Source organism: Lingula anatina, chromosome 3, assembly GCF_051362555.1.
Source record: "Lingula anatina isolate TDL-2025a chromosome 3, LinAna3.0, whole genome shotgun sequence".
Lineage (NCBI taxonomy): Eukaryota > Metazoa > Brachiopoda > Lingulata > Lingulida > Lingulidae > Lingula > Lingula anatina.
Window position 1 is genome coordinate 26368159 of NC_141769.1, and position 26791 is coordinate 26394949.

At 34.4% G+C, this 26791-nt stretch overlaps 4 protein-coding genes across 11 annotated transcripts in view; 2 read left to right on the top strand and 2 right to left on the bottom strand.

Annotated features, from left to right (window-relative positions):
- LOC106172963 (coiled-coil domain-containing protein 180) overlaps positions 1–20753 on the bottom strand; it is a 49247-nt gene extending 28494 nt beyond the window's left edge. For all 4 annotated transcript variants that reach the window (XM_013553920.2, XM_087009546.1, XM_087009547.1 and 1 more), the window contains exons 1-17: positions 20385–20753; positions 19900–20102; positions 19367–19455; positions 18944–19001; positions 18679–18730; positions 18307–18411; positions 17677–17811; positions 17083–17178; positions 5566–5729; positions 4857–4976; positions 4480–4559; positions 3962–4050; positions 3553–3675; positions 3003–3176; positions 2605–2720; positions 2112–2238; positions 1527–1655 (exon numbers count right to left, since the gene is read on the bottom strand). In XM_013553920.2, the coding sequence (XP_013409374.2) occupies positions 1527–1655; positions 2112–2238; positions 2605–2720; positions 3003–3176; positions 3553–3675; positions 3962–4050; positions 4480–4559; positions 4857–4976; positions 5566–5729; positions 17083–17178; positions 17677–17811; positions 18307–18411; positions 18679–18730; positions 18944–19001; positions 19367–19455; positions 19900–20102; positions 20385–20456 (1932 nt within the window). In that variant the 5' untranslated portion in view covers positions 20457–20753. The remainder of the gene's footprint in view (positions 1–1526; positions 1656–2111; positions 2239–2604; positions 2721–3002; positions 3177–3552; positions 3676–3961; positions 4051–4479; positions 4560–4856; positions 4977–5565; positions 5730–17082; positions 17179–17676; positions 17812–18306; positions 18412–18678; positions 18731–18943; positions 19002–19366; positions 19456–19899; positions 20103–20384) is intronic.
- LOC147763143 (uncharacterized) lies at positions 8087–16565 on the top strand. Of its 5 annotated transcripts, none has more exons than XM_087009561.1 (2): positions 8087–8226; positions 14446–16565. In XM_087009561.1, the coding sequence occupies exon 2, from the start codon at positions 15183–15185 to the stop codon at positions 15966–15968; it is 786 nt and encodes a 261-aa protein (XP_086865687.1). In that variant the 5' UTR covers positions 8087–8226; positions 14446–15182; the 3' UTR covers positions 15969–16565. The 5 variants fall into 5 exon arrangements, with proteins under 5 accessions (XP_086865687.1, XP_086865685.1, XP_086865684.1 ...); XM_087009559.1 differs by lacking the exon at positions 8087–8226 and adding an exon at positions 9960–10150; XM_087009558.1 differs by lacking the exon at positions 8087–8226 and adding an exon at positions 10809–11049.
- Positions 20754–20975: 222 nt separating the features above from the next.
- LOC106172945 (tRNA-splicing endonuclease subunit Sen15-like) lies at positions 20976–23648 on the top strand. Its single transcript, XM_013553894.2, has 4 exons — positions 20976–21130; positions 21603–21684; positions 22388–22577; positions 22906–23648. Exons 1-4 carry the CDS (start codon positions 21074–21076, stop codon positions 23075–23077), a joined length of 501 nt encoding a protein of 166 aa, XP_013409348.1. The 5' UTR covers positions 20976–21073; the 3' UTR covers positions 23078–23648.
- A 134-nt stretch (positions 23649–23782) lies between these two features.
- Positions 23783–26234, bottom strand: LOC106172944 (TWiK family of potassium channels protein 18-like). The gene is made up of 2 exons (XM_013553893.2): positions 25789–26234; positions 23783–24519 (listed from the first exon to the last, which is right to left on the bottom strand). Exons 1-2 carry the CDS (start codon positions 25952–25954, stop codon positions 23864–23866), a joined length of 822 nt encoding a protein of 273 aa, XP_013409347.2. The 5' UTR covers positions 25955–26234; the 3' UTR covers positions 23783–23863.
- Between the last annotated feature and the right edge of the window lie 557 nt (positions 26235–26791).

Here is a 26791-nt window from a genome sequence, read left to right on the forward strand (position 1 = left end):
TACTATAATATGTTGAGCTACCCAGACTCTTTATTTGGAACTAAATGTTGTATGCAATGACATCTGCTATGCTGCAAAACATGATTCACCAGCCAATAAATTAATTATGTTTTTTTGTATATGATGACTGATTTCAATGTCACAGTGTTAATGTTTTTTTTTTTTTTTTTTTTTTTTTTTTTTTTTTTTTTTTGCTTCAAATTTGAGTAAAGCAAATATATTGATTGAGTAATGCTTCAATTAACTGGATATAGTTATGTCATAGTGTAAAATGTGTTTTTTATGAGAAATAACTGATAGCCTAACAGTTCAAATTTTAAAGGACAATCCTTCATTAGCTGCTCACCAGTGCTTCTTATGTTGTTAATCTTGATTTTATTTAAGAAATAAAAAATTTTTTCAACACTTCTCTTTGAAGTCCACGTTCTTCTGAATCATTTGATTATTCCGAATCATTTCATTATTGTTGAACTTCCATACCAAAAGTTGTTCTTTGACATAACTCAAATGAAATTTAATACTCCAGAAACTTTATGTGCTATTTCTTACACAGTAAATCTGCACTTAATTCTATTATTAGTCTTTATATGTCAGTGTCAAATAAAAACCCTTCTCATATTTTAACTTAGTGCAGCATGCTTTCACTGTAGTCGACACCAATGATAAATGGTGACAACAATGAAATACTTTTCAGACAATTACCTTGACATCATGAAAAACGCCCTTTCACTGCCAAGATGGAAAAATTATCCATTTCAAGTCCATAGTCATTAATACAGATCCTATAGATAAGACCAGGAAGTTAGCTGCCATATTCTAACTTAAGACTGTTTATACATTCTCTATCACTCTGGTATGTACAGAACATCTAAGTATCTGCAGGGTTTATTCACTTATTATCAGGCATCGCATTGTAAACATTTTCAAGTTACTTTAATCTTAAATATATATAAAATTTGCACTATTATTTTTCCCAGCTTTTTGCAAACAGGCAAACTTCCTAAATTACTGTTCTGTTTGGTGATTTTGTCCACGTAGTCTTGTCGTCATATCTGACCATATGGGGCACAAACCTAGCAAGCAGCAACTTTGCTTCAAAAATGTAAACTGCACCAAAATGCACCCATATTTTGGAAAAAAGTCTTCGAGATATTAATAAGACCCTGCACCCTGTCAGTGTTCATTGTTATGACAAGGAAGTAAAAGCTTAGGCTATCATGACACATCCAACTACTGATATGGTAGAGAGATAAGATAAGATGGTTCAGAAGCATGTGAAGAGACGATTGTGTTAGATGAGATTGGTTGTTGGGACAGCACAATATTTTAAAACAAATTGTGCGAGTGTAACAGACAAATTGATGAGTCACAAATATGACAATTTTGTAGAAATGAAAGCATATGATTTAGCACTCACTGACAAAGCAAAAACAAAATCACAACCATTCAATTCCTAGTTAAAAGCAAGCATCTGATGAAGGGCATCTTTTCTGAAAAATGAAAAAAAAAACATCACTAGAACTTACATCTCCCTCTGATGTCCTGCTACCAGGTCGGTCGGACTTTTTGGACTTCCTGCGACTTTTGCCCTTTGACCTCGGGGTCAGCCCCTCTTTACTTTTGGTGGTTTCTTCCTCGTCCTTCGCCTCAACATCCTGTAATGTGAATATTTTGAGCAAATTTGCCTTTTTGGTTGTTTCTGAATTAAAACTAGGCATATTTTATTGTTCCTGGTTAAACATAAGTAATTTTTTTGAGAGAAATGTTTTTGAACACTTTGTTTACCTTATGGTAGCATGGCAAAATCCAAATTATATCACTCAACAGAAAAATGGCATGCTAAACTTTTAACTTCAGAAATACATCAGAACATTATTTAACATTAGAGTAAGTCACTGGCAGTTCATCTACTCGAAAATCTTAGGAATCATCAGTTAACAATTTCTCAATGACACATTTAAACTATATAACAATACTCTTCATTTATCATCAAATATTATCCATCAAAAAATAAGGAAAAAATCACAGAAATAGACAGATGCATTATTCTTCACAGCACTTCAATAAATATTTAAATAAAATTTTTAAGTGTAACTATCTCCTCCACTTACATCCGGGTGCCTGCGGTCCACACTGAAGAACTTGCACACAGTGTGGTCATAGTTGTCCAGTTCATCCTTGACCATCTCTGGATAAAAGCGAACAACAGCCATCTGCTCTTCATGGAAACTTTCATATCTGGAAGGTTTAGAATAATGCAGAATTAGGGATTCAGCCACATGAAAATATTGCTATCAGGAGGGGAAAATGAGTAAAAGGTGTGAAAAATAGATATATATTAAGTACAATATAAATTTCATTAAACAAGCTATAAGAAGCAAGGGCGAAATGGACAGACAGGGTAAATAAGGAAAATCCTTTTAAAATTATGAAGCAGTATGACTTATCATAATTGCTTCATGAAAATGATTCAATTAAAATATCAAATAGGTGTATGTCATATGATAAATAAAATCAAATCACATCATATGCTAGCCAATGACACATTCAGAACTGTAACCACCTGAAAAAAGTATGCCCCTACACCTAAGAAGCTCCACATACCCATTTCTGATCTTGTCTAACATGTCCATTGCCTTCTTCAGACTTTCCTTCAGTGCTGTCTCAGTGGCATCTTGTCTCATCCTGTCCATGATGATGTCCAAATTACCTTCTTTTTCCTAAAAAAAGTCAAATCATAATTAATGGCCATGACACAAAATATCCACCATTGTGGCATAATGCTTTTGAAAATTATTTTCTTTTAACTATTAAAATCTTGTTATAAAATAAAAAAGATGTATGGTTTAAAATATGTACATATCATATTTTTGAAAGGAAAAAAATCAAAATCTCGATAATCGCAAACAAATATCCATGTGTTAACTTATAAAATCAAGCCACCAACAAATATTGATTAATGAAAAAAACTGTTTCAAAGAATGAATTCCTCTACAACAAACCTGATTTTGGTTGTCGTGCTGGTGCCTGCAGCTCTCCAGCTTTTCCTGAAGTGACCTCTCCTGCTTAGCAAGGCCAATTTCATGGACGTCCCAGACATGTGCTGCCCCCTGGGCAAACTTAAACAGACTTTTCAGGTGTATCATAAGCATATCATTGTGTTCTTCTAGTTGTTTCTGCAATTAAAAAAGTGTGTGAATTATTTTGAAAAGAAGAAAATGCCATTTGTTGACATCATTGCTGAACATATTGATAAACATCTCTTTAACTAATAGGCTTATAGCATCATTTTATTACCATGCTCAGCCATAAAATGTGATAAATAATCAAAGTATTGTTTCAAATCATAGCTTTAGTTCTAATTTAAACATTCCCTTAAATTTCTTTATATGTTGATTAAATAAAATTTTTAATAAAACCACTTATCAATATCATTTTACTATAATAATAATAATAATAATAATAATAATAATAATAATAATAATAATAATAATAATAATAATAATTATTATTATTATTATTATTATTATTATTTTCTGCTTCATGACTTACATCCATATCTTCTAATTCTTGTTCAAATATTTTTTGTCTGTCTCCAACCAGTGGCAGGAAACTTTCCTCTATCACCTCTGTGGCTTTCTGCTCTGAGCACACACCACTGCTGATCAGCTTTTTCTGAAAACAGATAAAAGGACTATATTATAGTACATGTTAAACTACTGAATAAACAACAAATACTGTGTGGAATTATCACTATTATGTTTTGAATATGCAGCCCTGAAACCCATGATTACTTTTTAGATGTTTGTTTTAAGAATGCAAATCATGTGGAATATTCATCAGTATGTGTTGGTGGCAATAAACAGAAGTAACAAGATGTAAAGATGAATAATTCTGATTTCAAGTCAAGTTCGTTCCTCATGTTTGCTGTTGTGAGTGAAAAATTAGGCACTATTCTTACCCTGGCTTTCTCTACTTCCTCCAAGCATAACTGACACACTTCTTCGTATTCACTGTGTAATCTCTCCAAGTAGCCTTGATTTAGAGCATCTGGAAATTGATATATTTTTCTTCAGGTTTTAAATAGTATAAACTTTAAGGTCTTAATTGTTTTTCAGTGAGTCATCACATTCGTGTAAATTGCAAATTTGGTTAAAAAGCACTTTGATTTATACTAAGTTTTAAGAAAAAAATTTGAATAGAAAAACAGAAATAATAAAGTTGCTTCTATTTATGTTCCACATGTCAACAATATCTTCTCAAAGCAACATTTGGCGCAAAAAACATTTTCCCTTCTAATGCACATTGTAGACTATTAATTCTGTACATTATTTCACTTTCCAGAAGCAGTTTCAATACAAAAGCTTGCTGTAACTACTTTTAAGGAAAATTCATATTTATAATCCTTTCTCATATAAAAAACAAGCAAAAATCCCATCACCAACAAACATTTCCAGCATTTTATGATAATAAACTTACCTATCTGCTCTGATAGTGCAACTACTTTCTCATTCCAGTGGTACACAGCAGTCTTGGTAGAGGCTGGCGGCTTCAGCTCTCTGGAATAACAGTAACAGGCATTTAATAGATATCACGGAATAAATATAGTCCTCAATTTTCCACTTGAATTGTAGTTTCACTTTATATAATGACAAAAACTTCTAAACAACTATTTCTGAAATAACTGCAGCTGCTATAAATTCTTAAAAATTAAAAAAATCTGTCAAAAATGTTAGATCCAATAACAAAGAATTTGTACAGCATCCATATATCCAAAATAGGAAAACAATGCTGCTATCACTAGCAATGAAAAAAAAACTTAAACTGACTTATCTCCTAAATACTTAGCCACCTACTTGAGTGAAGAGATGAGTCTAAGCCTCCTTTCATTCAAGGAGCCCTGTTCAGTTTTCATCAGTTCTAAGACTTTCTGGGCACCCTGTGGTCGCACAACAGCCTCACTGGACATGAAGTTCCTATAAATCAATCAATCAATCAATAAAATAAATGACAAGCAAATGGACAAAGCATTCAAAACAGCTGTTTCTGCAAATTCTTAATGAAATGTCATAAAAATTATAAGACATCCAGTTGGCTGTCACACAGATTACACAAATTTATTGCTGCACATGCAATGTCTACCAACTGTTTATTTCTGTCACCCTTCAGGTGAACCATCAGGTAAACCATTGGGGTAAACCATCAGGTTTCCATCAGGTAAACCATTGGGGTAAACCATCAGGTTTCAATCAGGTTATCCATCAGGTAATCCATCCGGTTACCCATCAAGAAAACCATCAGGTTATCTATCAGGTAAACTATTGGGTAAAGCATAAGGTAAATCATCAGGTTTCCATCAGGTTATCCACTGGGTAACCAATTAAGAAAAGCATCAGGTTATCCATCAGGTATACCATTGGGTTACAGTAATAGGATAAACCATCAGTGACAAGATGAAACCACTTTGAGTAAAACACAAACTGATCATAGTCAAAGTATCCTCTGCTGAAAGACACTGTAAATCCATAATCAGTATTTTTAAAATTACAAGCATAATTATCTTACTGGAATTTTTCATTGGCCTGTTGTATGTTGAGTGTTCTCCAGTCCTGAACTCTGCGTGTCCATAAAGTATGCTGTTTCTTCTCACGCTCTATATCTGTGGTCATCAGTCGGCCATAGAGGTCTGCATATGAACGCCTGTTGCTAAGGACGCTCTGGTTGATGGCCTGCAACAATTAAAATTCAAAAATGTTTGCTTATCATGAAAATATCAATATATATCATACACTTTTTGCTGTACCCCTGCAATTACATGCCCATAAAACTAGCCTGAAAAGGTAAAGGTTTAGTACTTCTATGCTATGTATGATTACCTACAATAATCAGTAATAATATATATCATAAGAAGAATTAAATCAAAAGACAAAAAGAAACTACTTCTTGGCCTGCATGTTTGTATGCTTGAGCTCACAGTTGGTTTAACTGGTGAGTATTATATGGATGTACGCCTCTAAAAATCTTCACACAATAACGAAGATGCGTTTTTATCATACAAAACCTACCACAAAACTCATCTGAATATACTTTTTATCACCATGAATCTAAGAGGTACCTAACAGTTATATACTATGACCCACAATTTCAATATGTGAAAAGCAATGAGTAAAAGCAATGCAGTTTGTTTCAATTGCAAATGTTATATAAATCAAAATCAAAAGTTACCATGCATCAAATTTATTAACCTGGGACAACATTGGCACACATTTGTTTTATATTGTCTGTCAACTTCCTACATAAAACCAGTAAATTCCCAAGTGAAATAGTGCAGTATACATAGCTCAAAGCAATAAATCCAATCCAAAATTCACTGATATTTTCAGTTCATTGCAGTTAGTACATCAGGCAACAAGCAAATACATCTTTGCCTATGGTAATTTTACCTGCAGCAAGAGGCTATAGGCCTTTTGCTGCATGTATCATTTCCAGCCAACTCACTGTTGAAATAAAATTCATACATAGATCAGTGGTCATAAAAAATTGATGATGTGTCCTTTTTTTTATACAGATCTGCATATCAATAAATACATACCTCATTTGCATAAATTTTTTCCACATCATCAGTTCGTTTTCTTTTGTTCTTTTTTCACTTGATAAAAAGTTTTAAGTATAATAATTATTTGAATTATCAACTCAAAATGTTTGATAAAACTCTAGCTTGGTGGTGCTTTAATTTGGTAATTGTGCTGCTGGTTCTTCTTCTTGGAGTTAGGGTAAGTGTTTAGCTTCTATAGTAATTTTTTCAAAGTTTGCTGCTAACAGATGGTATATAGATTCTAGAAGCATATACATATAAATCTGGCCATGTTATAGCTTAGTGAATTTACATAGGATTACAAAAATGAAATAGAATTTTATTAGTAAAATCTGCTCTTAAATCTGGTAAGGTTTGGTAAACTAGAGGAATCTTATTTTATATGATTATTTTTGGGAAAAAAACATTTCATTGGGACTCTTAAATTTAAAGCCACGGTCTTAAAGAATGAGGAAATCATGGTTTATGACACAATATGGCACAATTTTTCATCTTCATTCTAAGTGTATTTCAGTTGCATATAGTTGCCTGACAAGTGTACGCATCAGCCTCCAAAACTGTAACAATAAGATAGTCATACCTTTATTCCTTGTAAATTTCTCAAGGAGGCCACATTTCAGAAGCAGAGGGAGAGCAATGGACAGTGTGACGGGGAGGACTGCAGTGAACAAAATGTATGGAAAGGACAGAAGGGTGACAAAGGAGAACAAGGTACTGGGGGTTTTAAGCACTGAGATTTAATTGTGTGTGTGTGTGTGTGTGTGTGTGTGTGTGCACGTGCGCGTGTGCATGCATGCATGCATCCATGTGAACGTGTGTGTATGTGTGAACCTACTCACACAAAATGTTATTAAATGCTTTACTTTAATAGTTTATTCCTAGAAGAATATGCGTTTAACTTAAGAGTACAATGTACTTTCAGGGCTTGTTGGAATGAAAGGACAAGCAGGAGAATGCCCACTTAGGAGCATTACACAATTTGTATGGAGAGGACTGAATTCTAACAAACATGAAGGAGTTTTAATGGTAATTATTATAATAATAGATTAAGAGTGTACTTTATGTTTCACTTCTATCTTGTCTTTCCTAGCTTTTTATGTAAAACATACCCTTGATCTAGTAATGTATTTAATTTAAATGCAACCTGTGTTTTTATCTATAGCCTATGTTTATGCACAGGGAAAAGTTTTACTTAATATTTCATGAATTGTTTTTCATGAGTACCCAAAGAATATATAAAAACTTTATAGAAAATATAATAAAAACCAAAATATTGCATAACAGAATAATCAATGTTAAATCATTTTATCTATTTATTTTATCTACTTTCAAAGTGTATAACTTTTTTTCATGAAAATCCTAAACCAAGTTTGCTTCATAGTACACACTTCAGTTTTTATCTCATTTCATTTTCTAGAGTGCCAACTTTATCAAACTGCACTCCACCTCCGATTTGCGGGTGACATGGAATGGCGACCTGCGCCTAGCAGCCCCAGCATATGGCGGCGCTGCCTGTAGGCGCTGGTATTTCACATTCAATGGTCAGGAGTGCGACTTTCCCTACCCTATTGATGGGCAACTGTTCACCCATGTCTCAGGACTGGATGATAATATTCACAAACCAAGTACAAGTAAGATGACTTATTACCACCGTGACATCTTTTTTTAAATGATATTTTAAAATTCTTATCTAGCCATAAATTGGTTTTGTTTTGCCTATTTCAAAATGTACCTCATTTATTTATTTATTTATTTATCTTATTTTTTTTAACTTACAACACTATTCCAACTAGTTCTTACATGCTATTTTTAAGTACAAATTGGTCTTCATTCGAGGACACTTTTAGTTTAAAGACTGACATGTTCTTTACACTATAGTTTCTAAAAAATACATGAAGGTTAAATCGTAACTAAGGAACTTAAAGAAAAAGGTTAACATTTTTTGGCACCACAACTGAGTCACTGGAAAAAATAAAGAAGCCGTGTGCCAAAGCACATGCAAAAGAATTGTATCCCTTTGCTTTATACCTGGTCTTCAAAGGAAAGAACAAGTCAAAAGCATATATATTACAAAGCAATATGGTTAACTATGATGTGCAAATAGAAAATAAACCCAGATATCTGAGTCACAACTAATGTACTGCAGAATATCAAAATTCATTTTAACATTTTGAGAACGACGTTGGCATGAACTTGAACTCTCATACACACACCTGTACAACCATATTATTCAATAATTAGTCATTCCTGTTATCTTTATTTACAATTCAATCATTATGCCATACATCACCAATGAAGGAAATACTGTCTTTAGAAATGTCCATACAAATACATGGTATATATGTAACGTCTCAACCCCAGTTTATAAACATAACATGGTACACCAATGCCAGTCAACTTAGAAATAGCTCCCAAACACACAGTATCAACAATCTTTCCTATAGCAACATTATCAAATTAATGCATCAAAACACATCGTGTTATTTCCTTCCATAAACAGGGCCAAAAATCACAACTTAATAATAATGTTAATCATAATAATCAATAGAAATGATCCCAGTAGCTGTTGAACTTGATAAAATTGGGTCATTTCATTTAAGAACTGACCAGGCACCCAAGAGAAGGAAGAGAATGGACATTTTTCTTCCTTAATGGCTAGTATGCAGCGTGATATATTGGCATTATGTGTAATACTGACCCCAGGGAGGGCAATCCATAGCACCAGGACTGGGGGCAGGGGAGGGGGATCCATAGCATTAGGATTGATATTATGCTCTTAGGTCATAAAAATGTCCATCTTTATGTTCTACTTCACACACTTACACCCCATTTCCATAGCTTAGATCGACCTACTTTAGATCGACCTAACTCCCTGGGGGTTCACGCTAAATAGCTGTCAGCCGGGCGGACACGAAAGTTAATTACACCCTTACAGCTTGTAGTAGGCGGGACGGACATTTAAGTCGGATTATCTGAAAGTAATCTAGTGAGACTCCCCGCGGGGATAGATCGATCTAAAATCTATGGGAATAGAACCTTAGGTGAAGGGGAAAAGTGGGCAGTCTTGAAATTATAACATAAATAATAAGAAAAGAAAGCAAGCTGAAGGATAATCATATAAATTCCACCAGAATTTCTGGGTTGAAAATAATTTGTTTTGTTATGAATGTAAGTAAAAATCTAAAAACATAAAGAAAGGACTCTTACAATTTTTACTTTTGTTGAAAAATGTCACCAAATTCATCACAGATATATCCCTGCCAACCTGAACACAGTTCTAGTGAACTTATGGCTGGACCCCCACCCCAATAAACATAGAGTGCCCTCCCCTGCACACAACACACTCATGCTGGGCCAGCCACATATTGCATGTGTTAGTATAGGATCAAGAAAACAACAGGGCAGACCATAGAAAACAAAGATCAGGATATTTTTTAATTGTCCCTATGAGATGATGAAGAGAAATGATTACCAGTAATGGGGAAAGCTGGGTTTCAGAATCCCCTACAGCCAAGTTGTTAAGTACTGATAGCTGAACAAACCTCTGTTTACAAGGTATGTGATATCCAAAATGTACGCTAAATATTGCATGCTTTCTGTGAATGCTTCAGTACTTTCATTGTATCTTTTCTCATAAGATAAGCAGAAGAAAAAAACAAAAGGACATTTAATTTACTGAAAATAGCTAAATCAGTAAGCTATTAATTTTACCATCTAGGTTTACAAACAGAAATTAAGGAGCTGGCGTATACATCAAGACATTTCTGCATGAAAACAAATTTTCCCATAATAGGGTTATTATTCTTTTTTCTGTTAATGGGCTGATTTAACAAGTAAAGCATCCCTAAGGAAAATGCTGCTAATTGTATATTAAATAAATTATCACTAAGTCATTAGGATTAAAGTATAGGTGAAAAAAATCTCGTTTTAGTTATGCTTTTTCAATTCATATTGTCCTTATGTCACTCTATATCTAATCTCAATCATCACAATAAAAAATATTTCAAAGGATTTATGGCACTCAGTCAAGATCATATAAATTGAATTCCCCCCTAAAAAGCTTAAGCTTTAAAACCAGATGGGGAAAACAGCATCAAAACCTGTTTAGAATAAGTGGTGCTGTGTGCAACAGATATGTGGCAAACATTACGCAAGCTTGCCATTCAATTTATGTTGAAAAGCAGTCACGCAGCTATTTTTTCCTACACTTGACATCAAGTCAATGGATTAACCTTCCTCTCCTCTTTTTTTTTCCTTCTCCTCAAATAATCTTATAAGCTCATGTATAACAGGCAACTCCCAGTTTGGAGCCCTAAGCTCTACAGGCATGAGTTGCTCTTTTATCTGGTAACAATATGACGTCCAAAACATGTTTATTATGACAACATGGAGAGAGAACGTACGTGGTAGGTCTGGACGGATGACACACTACTGTAACAACTGATCACTTACAGGTAATTTCTTATATTATCACCATAATGGTCTTACTTGGTGTTCATAAGGATATGTAATTAATCAGGATTATTGCTAACAAATATTCAGATTTAATTAAGGCACCAAGATGTAACTAAGGGCATGATGCTCATTTAGATGTCTAATTTTTTAATTATCTAATTTTGAATAGGTCAGGTACTAATCCTCCCACACTGTCTGGTATTTGTGTATAAGCTAGGTACAAGCAGACTGATTAATCATCAAATACTTCAATACAGAAACCCAAACAATCCACAGGTCATCTCAGTAATCCTAATTATAATACAAATTATCTATACTTAAATTATCTTTTCTACCAAATTTTACAAAACAACACAAAATATATAAAAAAAACCTTGTCTTTTTCCTCAACAGACTTAATCATTAATACATTATTTAGGAAGGGTGCAGTGCCACCTCTTATTGTATTACAGCAGCTTACATCAGATTATTGATCCAGACAGATGTTTTTTCCTCAGAGAATTGAAGCATCCACGTACATAACTACATATTATAAGCATGGTGCTTACTGCAATAAATGTTATCTCATCATAAACAGCTTAATTTCTTTAACCAAATTTGCCAATTTTGCCTTTTCTGGGATTTAAGGCCACAATGAATGAATTTGTCATAATTCATTCACCATTACCTTTTTTTTTTTAAATTCAATCTATTTCTTGTCATATGATTCATCTCAGAAAAGATGCAAAAATCAATTCCTCCAAGTTGTTAAGGCCTTTGATCTCCATCAAGATAATGTTTTAGGACGACAGTAGTGAAGGCAAGAAAATCTAAAATTTAGTTCCCAAACATTAACATGTATGCAGGCATCCAATGTTAAAGGTCTGGACCTCTTATCGAGCTAATTACCCTTTACCTGTGCCCTAGCCACCTATTCTGACAAATGACCCCCAGCTGGTTAGCCATTTTATTTACAAAGGAGAGGATCGATCATATTTTTCAAGATCTTCTTAACAGAAAAACGCAAAAGCATTTTTGATAGTACCTTCAGCATATGATAGTAAAAATGATATCTTTTTCTTCATATTCAAGCTTACCAATAATAAAAAAGATGACACAAGATGATAAATGTTTTATAATTCATTATTTCTCCTCAGAAAAGGTTCATGTACAGCCCAGGGCAAACATAATTTATTGCACATAGCCTACGCTAGAGACAGTATTGCTATGGTGAAAGAAGTCCATCACTGTACATGAAAATAATCCCCCACTCATAAAATAAAGATTTTCATACAAGTAACAGGTTGACATAAAAGAAAAAGACAAGCTGGGCATAAGAGAACTTTTATGAGATACATGTAAAGGTGGCATATTTTCTCACAGCTGTAAGAGGTTTTTAAATCCCAGTGAAACATATGTGCATACCACCTACAGGCAAAATATTATCAATGAGCTTCCATCATGCTCAGCTTGGATATATAGGATCTATGAACTCTTATTATTTTTAGGAATATGTATTAGATGCTCAATGAACTTCCATCATTCTGAGAAAAAAAGGATGTTTAATTCCAAGGATTTCATCATACTTGGAATATAGTATAAACAATGTGATCTTTTTATCATTCTAAGACTTGATGAGATTCAATCATTCTGGGAGAAAAGAAAACAAAACTCAAACAAATTCCACCATTTTTGGAATAGAGGATAATGCACACAAAAAAGTGCATTAAACTGGGAAGTTCATTTGTAAGTATGCCCGTTTGAATAAGTCTTTTTCTCACGGTTTCTTTCTTGCCTTTATTTCTACACTTAGTCTAATGACTTATCTAATTACCCATGTAGGAGAGGAAATAATAACATGATATCAAAATACAGTGACAAGATTATATTCCAGAAAACGTGTACAAAGGCAGGGTGACACTTTCATGTTGCAAATGTCATTCAAATTTTTTAAAAAGTTTAACATGCAAAACTTACAACACCCTGTTACGATAGGAAAAGAGTAGGAGTACCTTTGTTCTCAAACAGAAGAAGCACATTTCACATTATCCATTTTCCTGTCACGATGTTGTCAGGTCATGTGCACAAAAATAAAGGTATTAAGGAAAAAAGCTCAATAACCAGCAGGGAAGCATAGAATGTCACACCTACACCACCTAAAAGAATTATTTGTTTAAAATTTAGGGTCTTCAGATTCTTAGTCATCACAAAGTAAAAATATATATATAAATGTTATTTGCACAGGCTTATCATAACTGACCAAATTGATCTTTCTTAGGTATAACTGTTTTGGTATCCTGGCAAAAATGCTACACAAAAATATGTTTACATTAGCAGGACATTTGAAAAGTCTTAATTTTTATTTTTTTTCCCTTTGTGGGGGGGGGGGGGAGTTTATGTGTTAAGATATGCAAGTTTCAATGTGAGGTAAACTTTTGGATTCCCTGGTAAACGTCTGTATTCTCAAGTTCAATTATTTTAGCAAAAGAAAAAAATATTATATTTATGTTTTACATGTTGTTTTAAACATTAGGTCAAACAAAATAACATCATTTGTCATCCTTTCTTACCTGCCATGTTTTCAAATTGATTTTAATGCTTCAGGAATAATGACACCCACATTTCTAGTTTTTTCTCAAAACATATGAATGGCTGCATCTCTTCTATATATATTTACTGTGGTTATACATATACATACAAATTCATGCCCTGTTAGTTGACATGATTACCCAGTGTCATACATTGTATATAACAGATAACACCATTATATTTAACTGCATAACAAAAAGATGTGGTAAACAAGCTCAGGTACAGGTAAGGTGGGCTGGCTCAATTTTACTTTTTTTTAAATTGTGTGTGTGTGTGTGTGTGTGTGTTTTATAACAGGGAGGGAATATCTGAACAATTCCATGAATTTTGCTTATGATACACAGAGCAGTTATTGTATTATTTCTCTTTAAAATTAATAAAATCCAGATTATGTACCTTATTTCATAAGTGTATAATTGTAGGCTGAAGAATTAATATAAATTTGAACTATTTCTTACACTTAAACAGTGCTACACCAGCACACATTTTTTTTTCAAAATAAAAATAATGGTGAAAACAATTTTAAGTATTTCAGTGAAAAAGAAAAAGGGTAAATTTGAAATGATCCCATTTGTCTAAATCCCAGGTGCATTCTTAAACATGGCAATGTTTTCTTCTAAATGGTTCATAAAGATACAGGAGTCAGAGGCTGCCTCATTCTGAGAAGAATTAAAAATGCTGCGCAATTCCCCTACGCAATTCTGTCCCACACACAAATGAATTAATCACTTACATTCATGCAATTTCCTTGAAAAACAGTGCATCTAAGTACTATTTACAGGCAATTACAAGTAATCACCATGGTGATATTCTTTGCTATTTTTCAGTTGATGGTATCTGTAGTGGTATTCCGGAAGGTCAGGTGAAAATTGACTTCGTTATCGGTGACTGTACGGAGACCCAGAAATACGGGTTCGATGCAGGAAACCCTTTTACTGGATGGGAGACGACCTCCAAGATCATAGTAGAGGAAATTATGGTGCAGGGCTCTCTGTCTGTGAAAACACCGCCCCCATCTGATCAACAGAAAGGGGAAACCATGGATTTATTCTAATCAATTATGGGAACTGATGTGACTTGAACTGATTCAGTTCTTTGGACCTATCTGTTAGTACTTAGTAGTACAGTACGGCAATACTATTTTAAGCTTAAAATTCAGGATCTGAACCAAGTGCGTGGAAATTACACTGAGGGGCAGTATAAACATTTTTTTACTATAGGAATTGTATTATGCCAGTGGATTAATATAAGAGCTGCAGTTGTAAGCAGAGGCAAATATATCTTACAGGAACTTCACCAAGACCTGTTTATGAAACAATATATATTAACTTATATTGGTCACTGCTTGAGAAGAACTTTCATCAAGTTAAAAAAAATAATAACCAAAAAAAAAAAAAACTTTTGCAAGATAAAAAACAACATCTTACAAAGTGAATATATTTGGAAGCATGGCTGACAGAAATAACCACGCAGAGAGAGCTAAGTGAAAATACAGCCAGCTAGGGGCAATTCAAAGTGTAATCTACACAAATTCTCCCAAATCCTTGCAAGCAATTCCGTCAGGATGCGTCCAATACTTTACACCAGCGAGAACACAGTGAGGACATCGCCAAAGCCACATTGGACCATCACCAGGACCATGAGTAACTTCCGCACTGACTCAACGATAGTGTACACTTCCAGTCAGAGGGAGGGACGAGAGAAAGAAACCACCCACTATGTGATACACACTACTGAGGAGATCAAAGTGGATATGATCATCAAGTGTAGAGGTAAAACAAAGTACATTCCACTTAAGCCATTTCAATCCACTTGTAAAATGTGCAGCAAACCTCCCAGAAAAGAGGAGGCAGTACCACAACATGCTCCACTGCAGATCACAAAGGAAGAAGAGTTCCTTAAACAAGAGAAAGAAAATGGAAGAACCATTCCAGTTCCCAAGTTATCCAAACGACCCGATAACTGGAACATTTTCGCCATTCCCAAAACTCAACCAAATGGGATAAAATTTTCGCCTTCTGAGGTCTTTTCCTCAAATGGACAGAACGGGATGAGCCTTCCGCTTTCTCTGCCACTGCAGGAGTATGAAGTGACACCCCAGGGACATCACATGAACCAAGGGGTGTCACCTATGTTACAAAGTCCCCCTCTGAATAACAATGACAAACACTGGGAGTGGAAAGAAGGGATGGAATGTCCCTGTAAAACAAATGGAGTGTGTAAAGTTGGGAAGATATATGACTACATTACAAAGTCATCTGGTGTTAAGCACGGAGATTTATCTTGTAAGGAAAGGAAAAACAATGCTCTGCATAATGGCTACATTGCTAATGATATTATCTCACCATGAACTAGAAAATTGTCACATTGCATTTGAGCATGGGTGCCCTCCTGTCAAATTTAACCTAAAATACCTTTATTTGAAATGATGCCACTATCAGACATGGTTTTCAACATGCTTAAGTCAAATTCATATGTTTTTTAAATGCTATATATATAATATCAATATTGCCTGACTTTACCTCAATATATAAAAATATGTATGTAAAGATTTTACCATCTGTAACTTCAATTTGATAAAGTGCAAATTTGTATTAGATATTCAATAAATACCAATATTTAGGCAATCACTTAATCATCAACAAAGAGAGATTTTCCTCATACAATCAATACATGGCAATGTCAGACAAGTACAATCAATATTGTTTAGTCAGAGGTTGTGCTTTATCTAATAGGCATTGAATCATCATGCAAAAACACATGCTGATATCTGTGGGTATATGCTTGTTATGTATCCCGACCTATTTTCATTCAATTATGCTGCAACATTTAACAAACACATTCCTAGATTTTATGCCCTGACTGTTGTTGAATATTTTAACAGGCAGAATGACAACTGAAAATGATATGTAGTGTAAAGATGCTAAAATAAACTATAATAACCACATTCTCCATATCACAGTGCTTTATCTTATTTCATAAAAAAAGAACAGAAGGTTTACACCAATACACCAATAAGCAGTGATTGTTAAAGATTTTAAAGTACATATGTACTTATCTATACTATGCATATACTATTAAATATCTACAAACCCTTTGTTGAATTCAGATTCACAAATATAAACCATAGTTTCATGATATAATATGATATATAATTTTGTTTTAGAATAAACCACATAAGTGATCACTGCTACTATCTGATATCTCTATCAGTAAGAATTGAAAAATATGTCAGTGTTAAAAGATATCTTGATTTAAAGCGTGATCTGACAGAATTTGAGCATGACTGCATGACTCGTCTAAGGTTTAACAAACTTATAAAGAAGATATTTCACACAAAAGAATTCCTTGAAAAACACTAAGATATGAAATATCTACATTACTTTAGCAAAAGTAGATGATCTTTATAAAGTGGCTAAAACAGAATGTGTTAGTGTAAGCCTAGATAAGAATGCTGCAGTTACCTGTGACTCCATGTCCATTAGTCGACTAAGATCAGGTGCCATAAGATGGGATATCTTCTCTAGGGTCTCAGCATACTCACTGAACACCTTACGGATCTGGAAAATAACAAAGGACTTAAATGACACAACACTCATGGTATAAACTTATCAAAATTTAAGTTAAGAAAATCAAAATTATACAACAAGCTAAAGTTAATATTTTTCTTTTCTGCATACCCTAACCAAAGTTTCCACAGTGAGCAATAATAATCTGCACAACGTAACTTTTCCATAACCTAACTTATTCATTCTATGACCTGTGTGTACATAAAAAACTTTCACCAGAGATTTCTTTTAAATATGCAAGCAAATTATTTAACCACAATGAAAGACCTAACACATTCAATCAGCCGTGGCACACTATTAACAACAGGTCCAAGTTTTCGGTTTCACTAAGCTTAATATAATCATGCATCACTATATTGTCCTTGTTATGTATGTACATTGTACGTGATAAATCATTGTAAAATGTAGGATGTAAAATATCATAATGAATTAATAAAGAAAATTAATGTAAGAGACATGTTCTCCTTTTCCTCCTTTGCTGCCCCTTACCCTCTCCATCCTGTCATCTTCTACTTCACTCAGTGTAGAATCTAGTTCTTCTATTCCTCCTCTTCTCAGACTGGTCTGAGACTGTATGGCATCCCAAATCTCATGTAGCTCTATCAGGGTCAATGTGAGAAGATTCTATGGGAAAAAGAAATGAGAAAGTCAAGAAAAACACGCTGCCGTGCTACAACTGCATATGTGTCATCATAGTACTAAAACTTCATTTTCAGTGAAATTAATAAACATTATGATCTTGTGTCTTTACATTCTGGAGATGATTCTGTGGAATGCCATTAAAAAATCCAGATGATAGCTGATAGTAGCAGAGAAAGGTACATATATACACATTTTCCACAATACACATGTACAGGATGTTCAATCAAAGGGTTGTATATGACAGAGAAAAGACAAAAATATTCTTGGGTACTTAAAATGACAATGACATGCTTTTAAAAGACTTATATTATAAAAAGCATTTCAGTCATTTCATCAAATGAAATATTTCTCTCTAAACTGGTTCCAAACTTCTAAAAACAAAGTACCAAACTTCTAAATATTGTTCTATGGGAACAGTGTTATACAGATGCCGTGAGATGCATATAAAAACTTATCCACTTATTTCTCTAACAATACCTCATCACTTTCTATTCTTGACATTAACAGGTCAATCTCTTGGTCATTCTCTTTCAGCATGGACATCAGCTTCTCACCAGCCTCAATAATACTTGGCTCAAGATCCTGAAATAAAGAACATATCAGTACATAACAATACTCCAGGGCCACCCACATAAAAATATTTTGTGAAAACTGGCTTCTTACAGCACATCCACAGTGCTTGCAGAGCTAGGTTAAAAGTGTGTGAAACAAGTACCATGCACATAATTCCATGTAAAAATTTGGAGAGTGTAAAAGTCAATTCACTTAGAGCATGCATAGCAGTTGATTCAAAATAAATTAATTACAATATATTAGTACTTACAGTTTATTCAATATAAAAGTACTTACTGCAGTGATGACACCCAGCTCCTGGTGCATATCCTCCAGAGCTCTTTCATGTCTGAAAATGTAACAAAATATCTTTCATAGAAAAACTTCTGGTCTCACCATGTATATTTCACAAATGGAATTCTGATTTTCAAATTTTGCAAATAATACACCTTGAAAATTATTTAATAGTCAGGGAAATCAAGTCTAACTGGGGCAATATTAAGGAAAAAAGTATTGACATCAAGATACCATAGTTATCTGTTTTTTTCTTTCCTTGACTTACCTTTCTCTTCTACTATCAGCTATCCTCTGGATGATATCAGAACCTGGCTTGGCAGCAACTGAAAACACAAACATTTCACATATTGTGGTAGGTGTGAACTGAAGCACAATTCACAGCACCCAAAATATACCATTCTACCCATTACAAGTGAAATTTAACATAACCAACTTCAAAATGGATTACAATAGTACACCTTACCATTTTGTGGATGTTATCTTGTTTAATTTTGAGAAAAACAAAATACTATTTGTTTCATGTTTTCTTACACAGCCATTATTTTTCTCTTAATTCTTGAATGACAAAGCAATTTATCTTTTTAAATCTTTATGACACATTTGTCCTATACCCAAGCTTAAGAGAACATGTAATATACACAAAGTACTTATAAAGTAATAATAACAAGGAAATTTCCTGTTTACTTACCCACAATATCAGGCAATCCCCTTACTTCTCTCCCCACAACACTGCTTTCTGGCTCTGCAAGTTTTTGGTTTGTGAACTCTGTCACTTGTCTGCAACACAAAGAAGGCAATTGTATTTTTAATTGTATAAAGGTTTTGCAGAAATGGCCCTAACACTGATACTTTAGGAACAAAATTTATTTTGAGACAATCTAATTGTGTTTGTTTACAGTCTTTAGGCAGAAAATAAAAATACCGTGGTTGCTATTTAAACTGATACTGCAACATTTATCACTATCTTAAAACCTGTCCTACAAATATTATCTGACTCATACTGGATCATATTCATCACACCCCTAAGGAAAAAGTCTTATAGGATCCTATAAGATCCTATAGGATCCTATAGGAAATTCGGCCAATTTCCAATAGACTCTTTAGGATCTTATAAGATCCTGAAGGACTTTTTCGTAAGGGACTATAAAATAATACATAATGTATTATTTAACTAATTTTCAAGCCATCAATCCAGCATGTTATTAATCAAAACCAGCATACTTGTATAAAACAGGATTTTCTGTTGAATAGTCATTTGGAAAGCCTTCTATCCACGTCTTTTGTCTTTGGCTTAGAATTCCAGTGCCTTCTGTAATATGCCTCTTCTCTTTAACCACTGGTATCCCTCCTGGCCGCTCTACTATTTTCACTCCCTTCTTAGTTCTTTCTTCTGAAGTTTTCTCTAGAACATTGGCCAGCTGCACCTGTAAAAAAAAACAGATAACTTGTCAGACAAAAAGACAACCACCAGATTCGAACAATTAACATGTTCCAGTACTGAGTAGTGATACTTCAATAAACTTAAATGGTGTAACTAGTAGCAAGAGTATACAGTTTAATTTAAGTACGGTCAGAAGAAACTGTCTGAAGTTTTTTGTTAAAGTAGAAGAATGTCTGTGGAAAATGTAGCATATGAATGAGATTCATGATCAATTTTCCGATGCCACTGATACAATTATAATCCAGTAGGAACGTAAAAATCTTACCTGAGAGTCAAATATTTGCCTGTATATCTTTCCACTTGGAACAACACGTATGGCTTGTGTTTCAGCCATCATTCACGTTTCAATTTAACCGCATATCATAAATATAATACTCTAACCGACTGACAGCAGACATCCAATATGGCGGAGCTTTGTTTACGCCTGGTATTTGGATCGGTTTTGAGGGATTTATACTATACAGAGTATTTCTCTAAAGCCTTGCACGAATCGAACCTGTTTAATGTTTAACAAAATAGCTTTTGCTAGTAATTTTACGCCAAAATAATGTGATATTACGTGATCTACTTTGGAATTCCCTCCTCTAAACGTTCCCAAAGCAACAGTTCTCGTATACATCAAATCCCGCGTTGTTTTTCGTGATTTCGTGACAGGTATTAGCTGCTTGATATAAATTATTAAAATTTGATAAATTTTTATTCTTTTTTATTATTGTAAAGAGCGATTTACTTTTCAACTAATACTTTTCATAATTATTTTCTATTTATGATATTTAAAGGCATTTTTATATTATTTTATTCTACTAAGTTTGTATCTTATATTGATTGCAAATGACTTGGTTATCAAGATGGCAGCCTCCTGTGTTAAGACCAACTTGAGAAGAAGTGATCGTAACTCGAAACATGTAGCTTAATATTTTGGATCGGCACTGTAATTTTTACTGTCGTGTAGTGATGGGGGATGTTGGTGTCGCAGCAGGTGAAGCAAACTGGCTCCTTTCGCATCCAAAGGTGAGCAAAAACGTATTTTTCTTTATAACAAGATAACGTGATATTTTGCTACACGCTAGGCCTGGTTGAATCTTACCTCATTAAAGTTAAACGACTAATTATCTTCATAAAAGCCTGCCATTTGGCAAAAATTGGTAAAAATCGGTAAGCATTTAAAAGAAGTTCAATGAAGTCTCCTTTTAAATCCCAAGGTATGTTATTTTGATTTCATTTTAATTAAAAAAATAAAAGTTAAATAATTGAGGTCACAAAATTCTAAATAAAAATTAAAACGAGGATCGAGCAAGACATTCAAGGTTCCCAACAGAATAAAGATCCAGTTTTTCAAACTTTGTGCCAAAAGCATGATCCTGTGCACATGTTCTCTGCTCCATGCTATTTATGTGCTATTATTTATTGTCTTATTTATGATTTGACGTTGTTGACCTATCAATTTTGCACCTGCAAAATACTATTGTATTTTTCATTTCAGTATAAGGAGATGATGTCGCATGGTTTCAACAATTCTGATCAAGCCTTGCAAGCAATGCTGGTGTATCTTGATTTGTGTGAAGGTAGTTTGAAACAACCTTTGAGTTCATAGGACAAAAATTGGTATGACCATAATGCAATGTGCAATACAGTGCAACACACTATAAAAAACAAGTCCAGTCACAAGTAAACATAGGAAGTGGGTAATATGAAAGTGAAATGTATTACTTGTTAATCGTCAGGTCAGCTGCCACATTGGTGAGTGGCTCTTTCTGGCAATAATACCAGTCAAGAATAGCCACTTGCTGATATGACAGCTCACCCAACTTACAAACAAGTTCTGCTGATTTGTTATCTGGTATCAACAATATTAATTACCCAATAATATATTTTGCTTTTATATAATCCTATTTTGTTGGGAATGACTGTTACCAATATTTATTTGCAACTGGACCCATTTTTTCTAGTTTATTGCGATGTATTGCGAATTATTGTCCTACCCAAAAAAACGTGCCCTGGCTATCATAGGTTCTCACAAGCAAGTTTTACTTGCACAAATAATTAAATATTATTTGGTACAGAGAAAGAAAATAATTCATATTTCAGTGTTATCTGTAATTGATATTTGTTTCATTAATTTAGCATATTTCCTTTTTCACCAGATTTTCATTATATTTGAAGAAAACTAAATATTAAAAAAGTACCAAAAAATATCCCACAATGCCCTGCTACACGTCTTTTTATGCATGATAATGTAACTAGATGTATACTGTCATTTATTTTCAGCCAAGCAATGGGCCAAAGTTTCTCTCCATCCATGCAGTGAACTAAAGATGATATTCCTTACTGCCCAGGAGTCTGAGAGAGATGGTCAAGCCCACCTGATGTTACCTATTGGAAATGATGCTGAGCTTAACATAGCACAGATGAAGCAGTACATTGATCATATCAAGCATCCATCTGTGGAATGCCCAAGGTATGAACAAGGATTATACTCAAATACTGTTTTAGTCTTTGAGATTTTCATTTCTTGAATTTCAGGTTTCTGTTTGTGTTGTCTCACTGGTGCATAGGAAAATGGCATGTAGTAGAAGTGTGTCATCTTTTTGAATAGAAAAGACAAATCGGAACACAAAAGCATTGTATTTAGTTGCTTTTGAAATATCAGCAACTGTTTTTATTTCTTCTTTGATCAGATTGTGAAGAAATGTTTGACACATATATGCAGGATTGCAGCCTCATTTTTCTGAAAAGATTATGTAATAAAAAACATACTTTATATAGTCTGTTATTCCTTTTTACAGTCTGACCTTAGCCATTGTTGCCAGTGATTCTACCATCCTGTACTATAAAATAACAGATGGTCTAGTGCCACCAGACCCTCCTGAGCAGCTCCAGGCAAAGAAAACCTTACGAGGCAAGAGGAAGGCTGCACAGAGAAAAGCACACAAATTTATCAAGATGAAAAAAAGCTGAGACTTTCTTACGATTTTAAGAAGATCTTTAAGAATCAGCCCTGAGACCTACAGGCACACCTCTTTGGTTCGTTTTAAAGATCTCTAATGATCTCTTCATGGATGTACATGTTAACTGCAGGCTATACTGAAATGTCTTAATACTGGTTTCAGGTTCTCATGCATACCCAGAGATCAAAAGAAACAAGACATAAAACTTTCTAAGTGGTGCTATCAGTCCAATCTAGTTATAACACAGTTGTGTGGCAAGAACTTGGCTGTGAAGTTAAACTGGAGACAAAAAATTTATAAACAAAATTTTTCAAATCCACCTATTAATTTTCAATGTTCTTTTTGCATGAGATATCTGGATATTGATTATATTCAAGTTTTCAGATATTTTCAGATATGTAAAATTTTGGTCATATTTTGGAACAGACATCAAAAAGTTGAATTGAAATCAATGAATTTAAGAGCATTCAGATCTGTACCAACAAATGACTTGTGGTAATCTTTATTACTTAGTGTAATATATATATAAAAATGCAATTACTATGTGTATGAAACATGACAATAAATTTATACAAAATGTTTCTTATTTTTTAAGGTATTAATTTGTCTACAAATTGACTAAAGGATCTGAACCTGCAGTGTGATATACATAAAATGTCGAGATAAATGTCAGATAAAAATTGTACAAAAGAACTACATGATCTAATATATGTTCAACGATATGATGGCATTTTTACTGTGATATTTTATTACTGATCGCATTTTAATCAAAGATCTAACGCAGTCCAATGAAAGTTTACATTAAGCACCCCTTTATCTTAGCTTTAAATACCCTCGCAACACTTATCCCGGCGTGAACATTCAAAGACATTAGAATCAAACCCACAAATATGTAAATCGCACTTAACGCGCCTATAGAATGGGTAGGATGTTCTGGAAGTAAGTCTCCGAACCCAATGGTGAAAAGAGAAGTGACGATAAAATAAACAGAATCGCTAAATGACCAAATCTCTGCCGCGGTTGCAGCGGCCGCTCCAATTAAAACATAAACAAGTAAGCATGCCAGCGTAACGGTGAAAACAAGACAAACGTTGCAGTCGGGGTCATTTCTTGTTTCAAGCTGCCTTTCTCTTCCGTGTCCCGCCTCTTTCACATCGACACTCTCAGCATCAATAACAGCGGGGCCCGAGGAACGACCCTCTGCCTCGGACTGCGGCACCTCGGAGTCGTCTCCAACAACAGGCAGGGCGGTCGCCTCTACGTCCCTGGCCGATCCTCCACGGCATCCTGCACGGCAAAGACGACGGAGAAGTATTAATAAATACTTGACACCTCTGTGGAGAAGGTCGCCGAATCCGACTAGCGTCATGAAACAAAGTGGAATCCCGATCACTGAGTACAAGCAGGTTAAGACTTTCCCTGCTACGGTCTGGGAAGTGAGGTGTCCGTATCCTGAAAGGAATTATATGCTTTTACGTGCAGTTTACTTATTTATTTTGTTACCTGTACATTTTTACAACAACTATGGTTTAACTAGTACAAAATGCACATCGAATAGGAAAAAAATAATGAAAATAAATACATGCTTTTTACCACACACGGGATTGGCGATGGTAATTCTTTACATAAATATGTATAGACTAAGCCACGGGCATATTTATTATAACTAGTGAAAAATGAATCGATGGCCCTGGTAGAGGGTAAAAAAACAATGGTGTATAAAAAGTGTTACATTAACAAGGGGATGGGCGCGATCTTTTTTTCTTTTTTTTTCCACAAAACAAACCCATTAATGCGTTTGGGTGACTTATTCCAGTTTCCAAATATTTCGATAATCCTTGTGGTAAATAATGAATGGTAACTGGTGCTAGCAACAGGTTACCATCAGTAATCTCAAAGTTAGGGTTAATGGACAGAAACGGATAGCTTGTGTTAGGTATAATAGATCTTGGTAAGTTATTATGTAGGTCATGGTCACCCAATAGTGCCCAGAGTGAAAAACTTGGTGGTTTTCTAGCACCCCATTTCCATAGATTAGATCGACCTACTTTAGATCGACCTAACTCCCTGGGGGTTCACGCTAAATAGCTGTCAGCCAGGCGGACACGAAAGTTAATTACCTCCTTACAGGTTGTAGTAGGCGGGACGGACATTTAAGTCGGATTATCTGAAAGTAATCTAGTGAGACTCCCCGCGGGGATAGATCGATCTAAAACCTATGGGAATAGAGCCTTGGGGATAAAATTAAATATAAACCAGATGGATAATAGTAGAAGTTCTTAAATCACGACCGAATTTTTAATATAAGATTGCTACGCAGTTGTTGTAAAGCATAGTGATAAGATGAAAAGACCATTGTGCTGTATGAAGAGAAGCATTTGCGTACAAGCAGACCAAAAGAGATTACTGCAGTTATCAATAAAAATTTAAAACTGGTTAGTGCGCTGGTATCCTGATTTCGAGTGTATTTGGAAATGGGGTTCGGGGGGGGGGGGGGGGGGGGGGAGGGGGCAAAAGCGAGCTAATAATTGCCTGTAGGTTAGCCGGGCTAGCTTAAAAAAGGAAAAAAATGGGAGGGGGGCGATGAACCCCAGGGTGTGTGAGCTCCGTGAGCTAGGCATGGTTTGGGGGGAATATTGATACAAAATCATTAATATGGCTGTAGGAAATAGAAGATTAAAAACAAAACTTTATTTCTGCCTTGGTTACCTCATTACTTACCAATGGTGGTGAAAACTGTCCCACAAAAAGCAAAGCCAGTTTCAAAAGACCATCCCTCCTCCAAGGCACTGAAGACTGCTGCGCCCAGCAGGGCATAGATTGTCAGCAGGAGGAACAACCCAAAAGGTGACGAGAAGAATTTATAGACAAGGGGTCCAATCCTCATTGTTTCTGTTCAAAGTCTTGGTCTCAAAGTCGGCTGCAAAGTAGATTTAGCGGTATACCGTACGTGGTGTGGTAGCCGACTATGCAGTCCGTCTAGTCTCGGCGTACCCTCTGTTTATTTTATATTGTTTGAAAGAGAAGCATATATGACCTAGTTTAGTTAAATCTTGAACCCAATATAGATCAATATATACACATAGAAAGAGAGTTGAGTGGGCTTATATTAAGGCGGACGTAATTATTCTTTTTCTCTTGACAGTGTTTGACCAATTACGGTTAAAACTTTTTTGCGTCTTTCTTTTTGTTGCACAAGCACTTCAAAATAAAGTTTAATACGCCTCCGTACCCCGGACATAGTTTTGTTAAAAGGGCGATTTGTTATGTAATATGCCTATACATTGAGCCTGCCTGCACAGCTTTTGCTCATATCAATGAAAGACGGTCATATCAGTCTGGTGGGGAGGAGTTTTTTTTTTTCAAATGCACTTAAAAAGACCACAGGGTCTTGCAATTAAACCTAAACAAAAAATTAGATATAAGTACTTTTCATTGTAAAATACATACCAAATATCTTCATTACGAAATTCAATTTCCTATATTTATGCTATAATTTCGTTTTAATGATGTTTTCGCAGACTTTTGAGGTACAGCCTACGTACGTTTCATGATGTTGTCGCTGTGCTAGTTTCGAAGGGAAAAAGGAATCTTATAGTCTAAAATTTGTCTTATTTCTCTGTTCTACACTCCAATACTGTAGCCTTAGACGCGCTATATGTTACTTTGTTGTTGTTTTTTTTTTTTTTTTTTTTTTTTTTTTTTTGAAAATTATCCTTTCAGT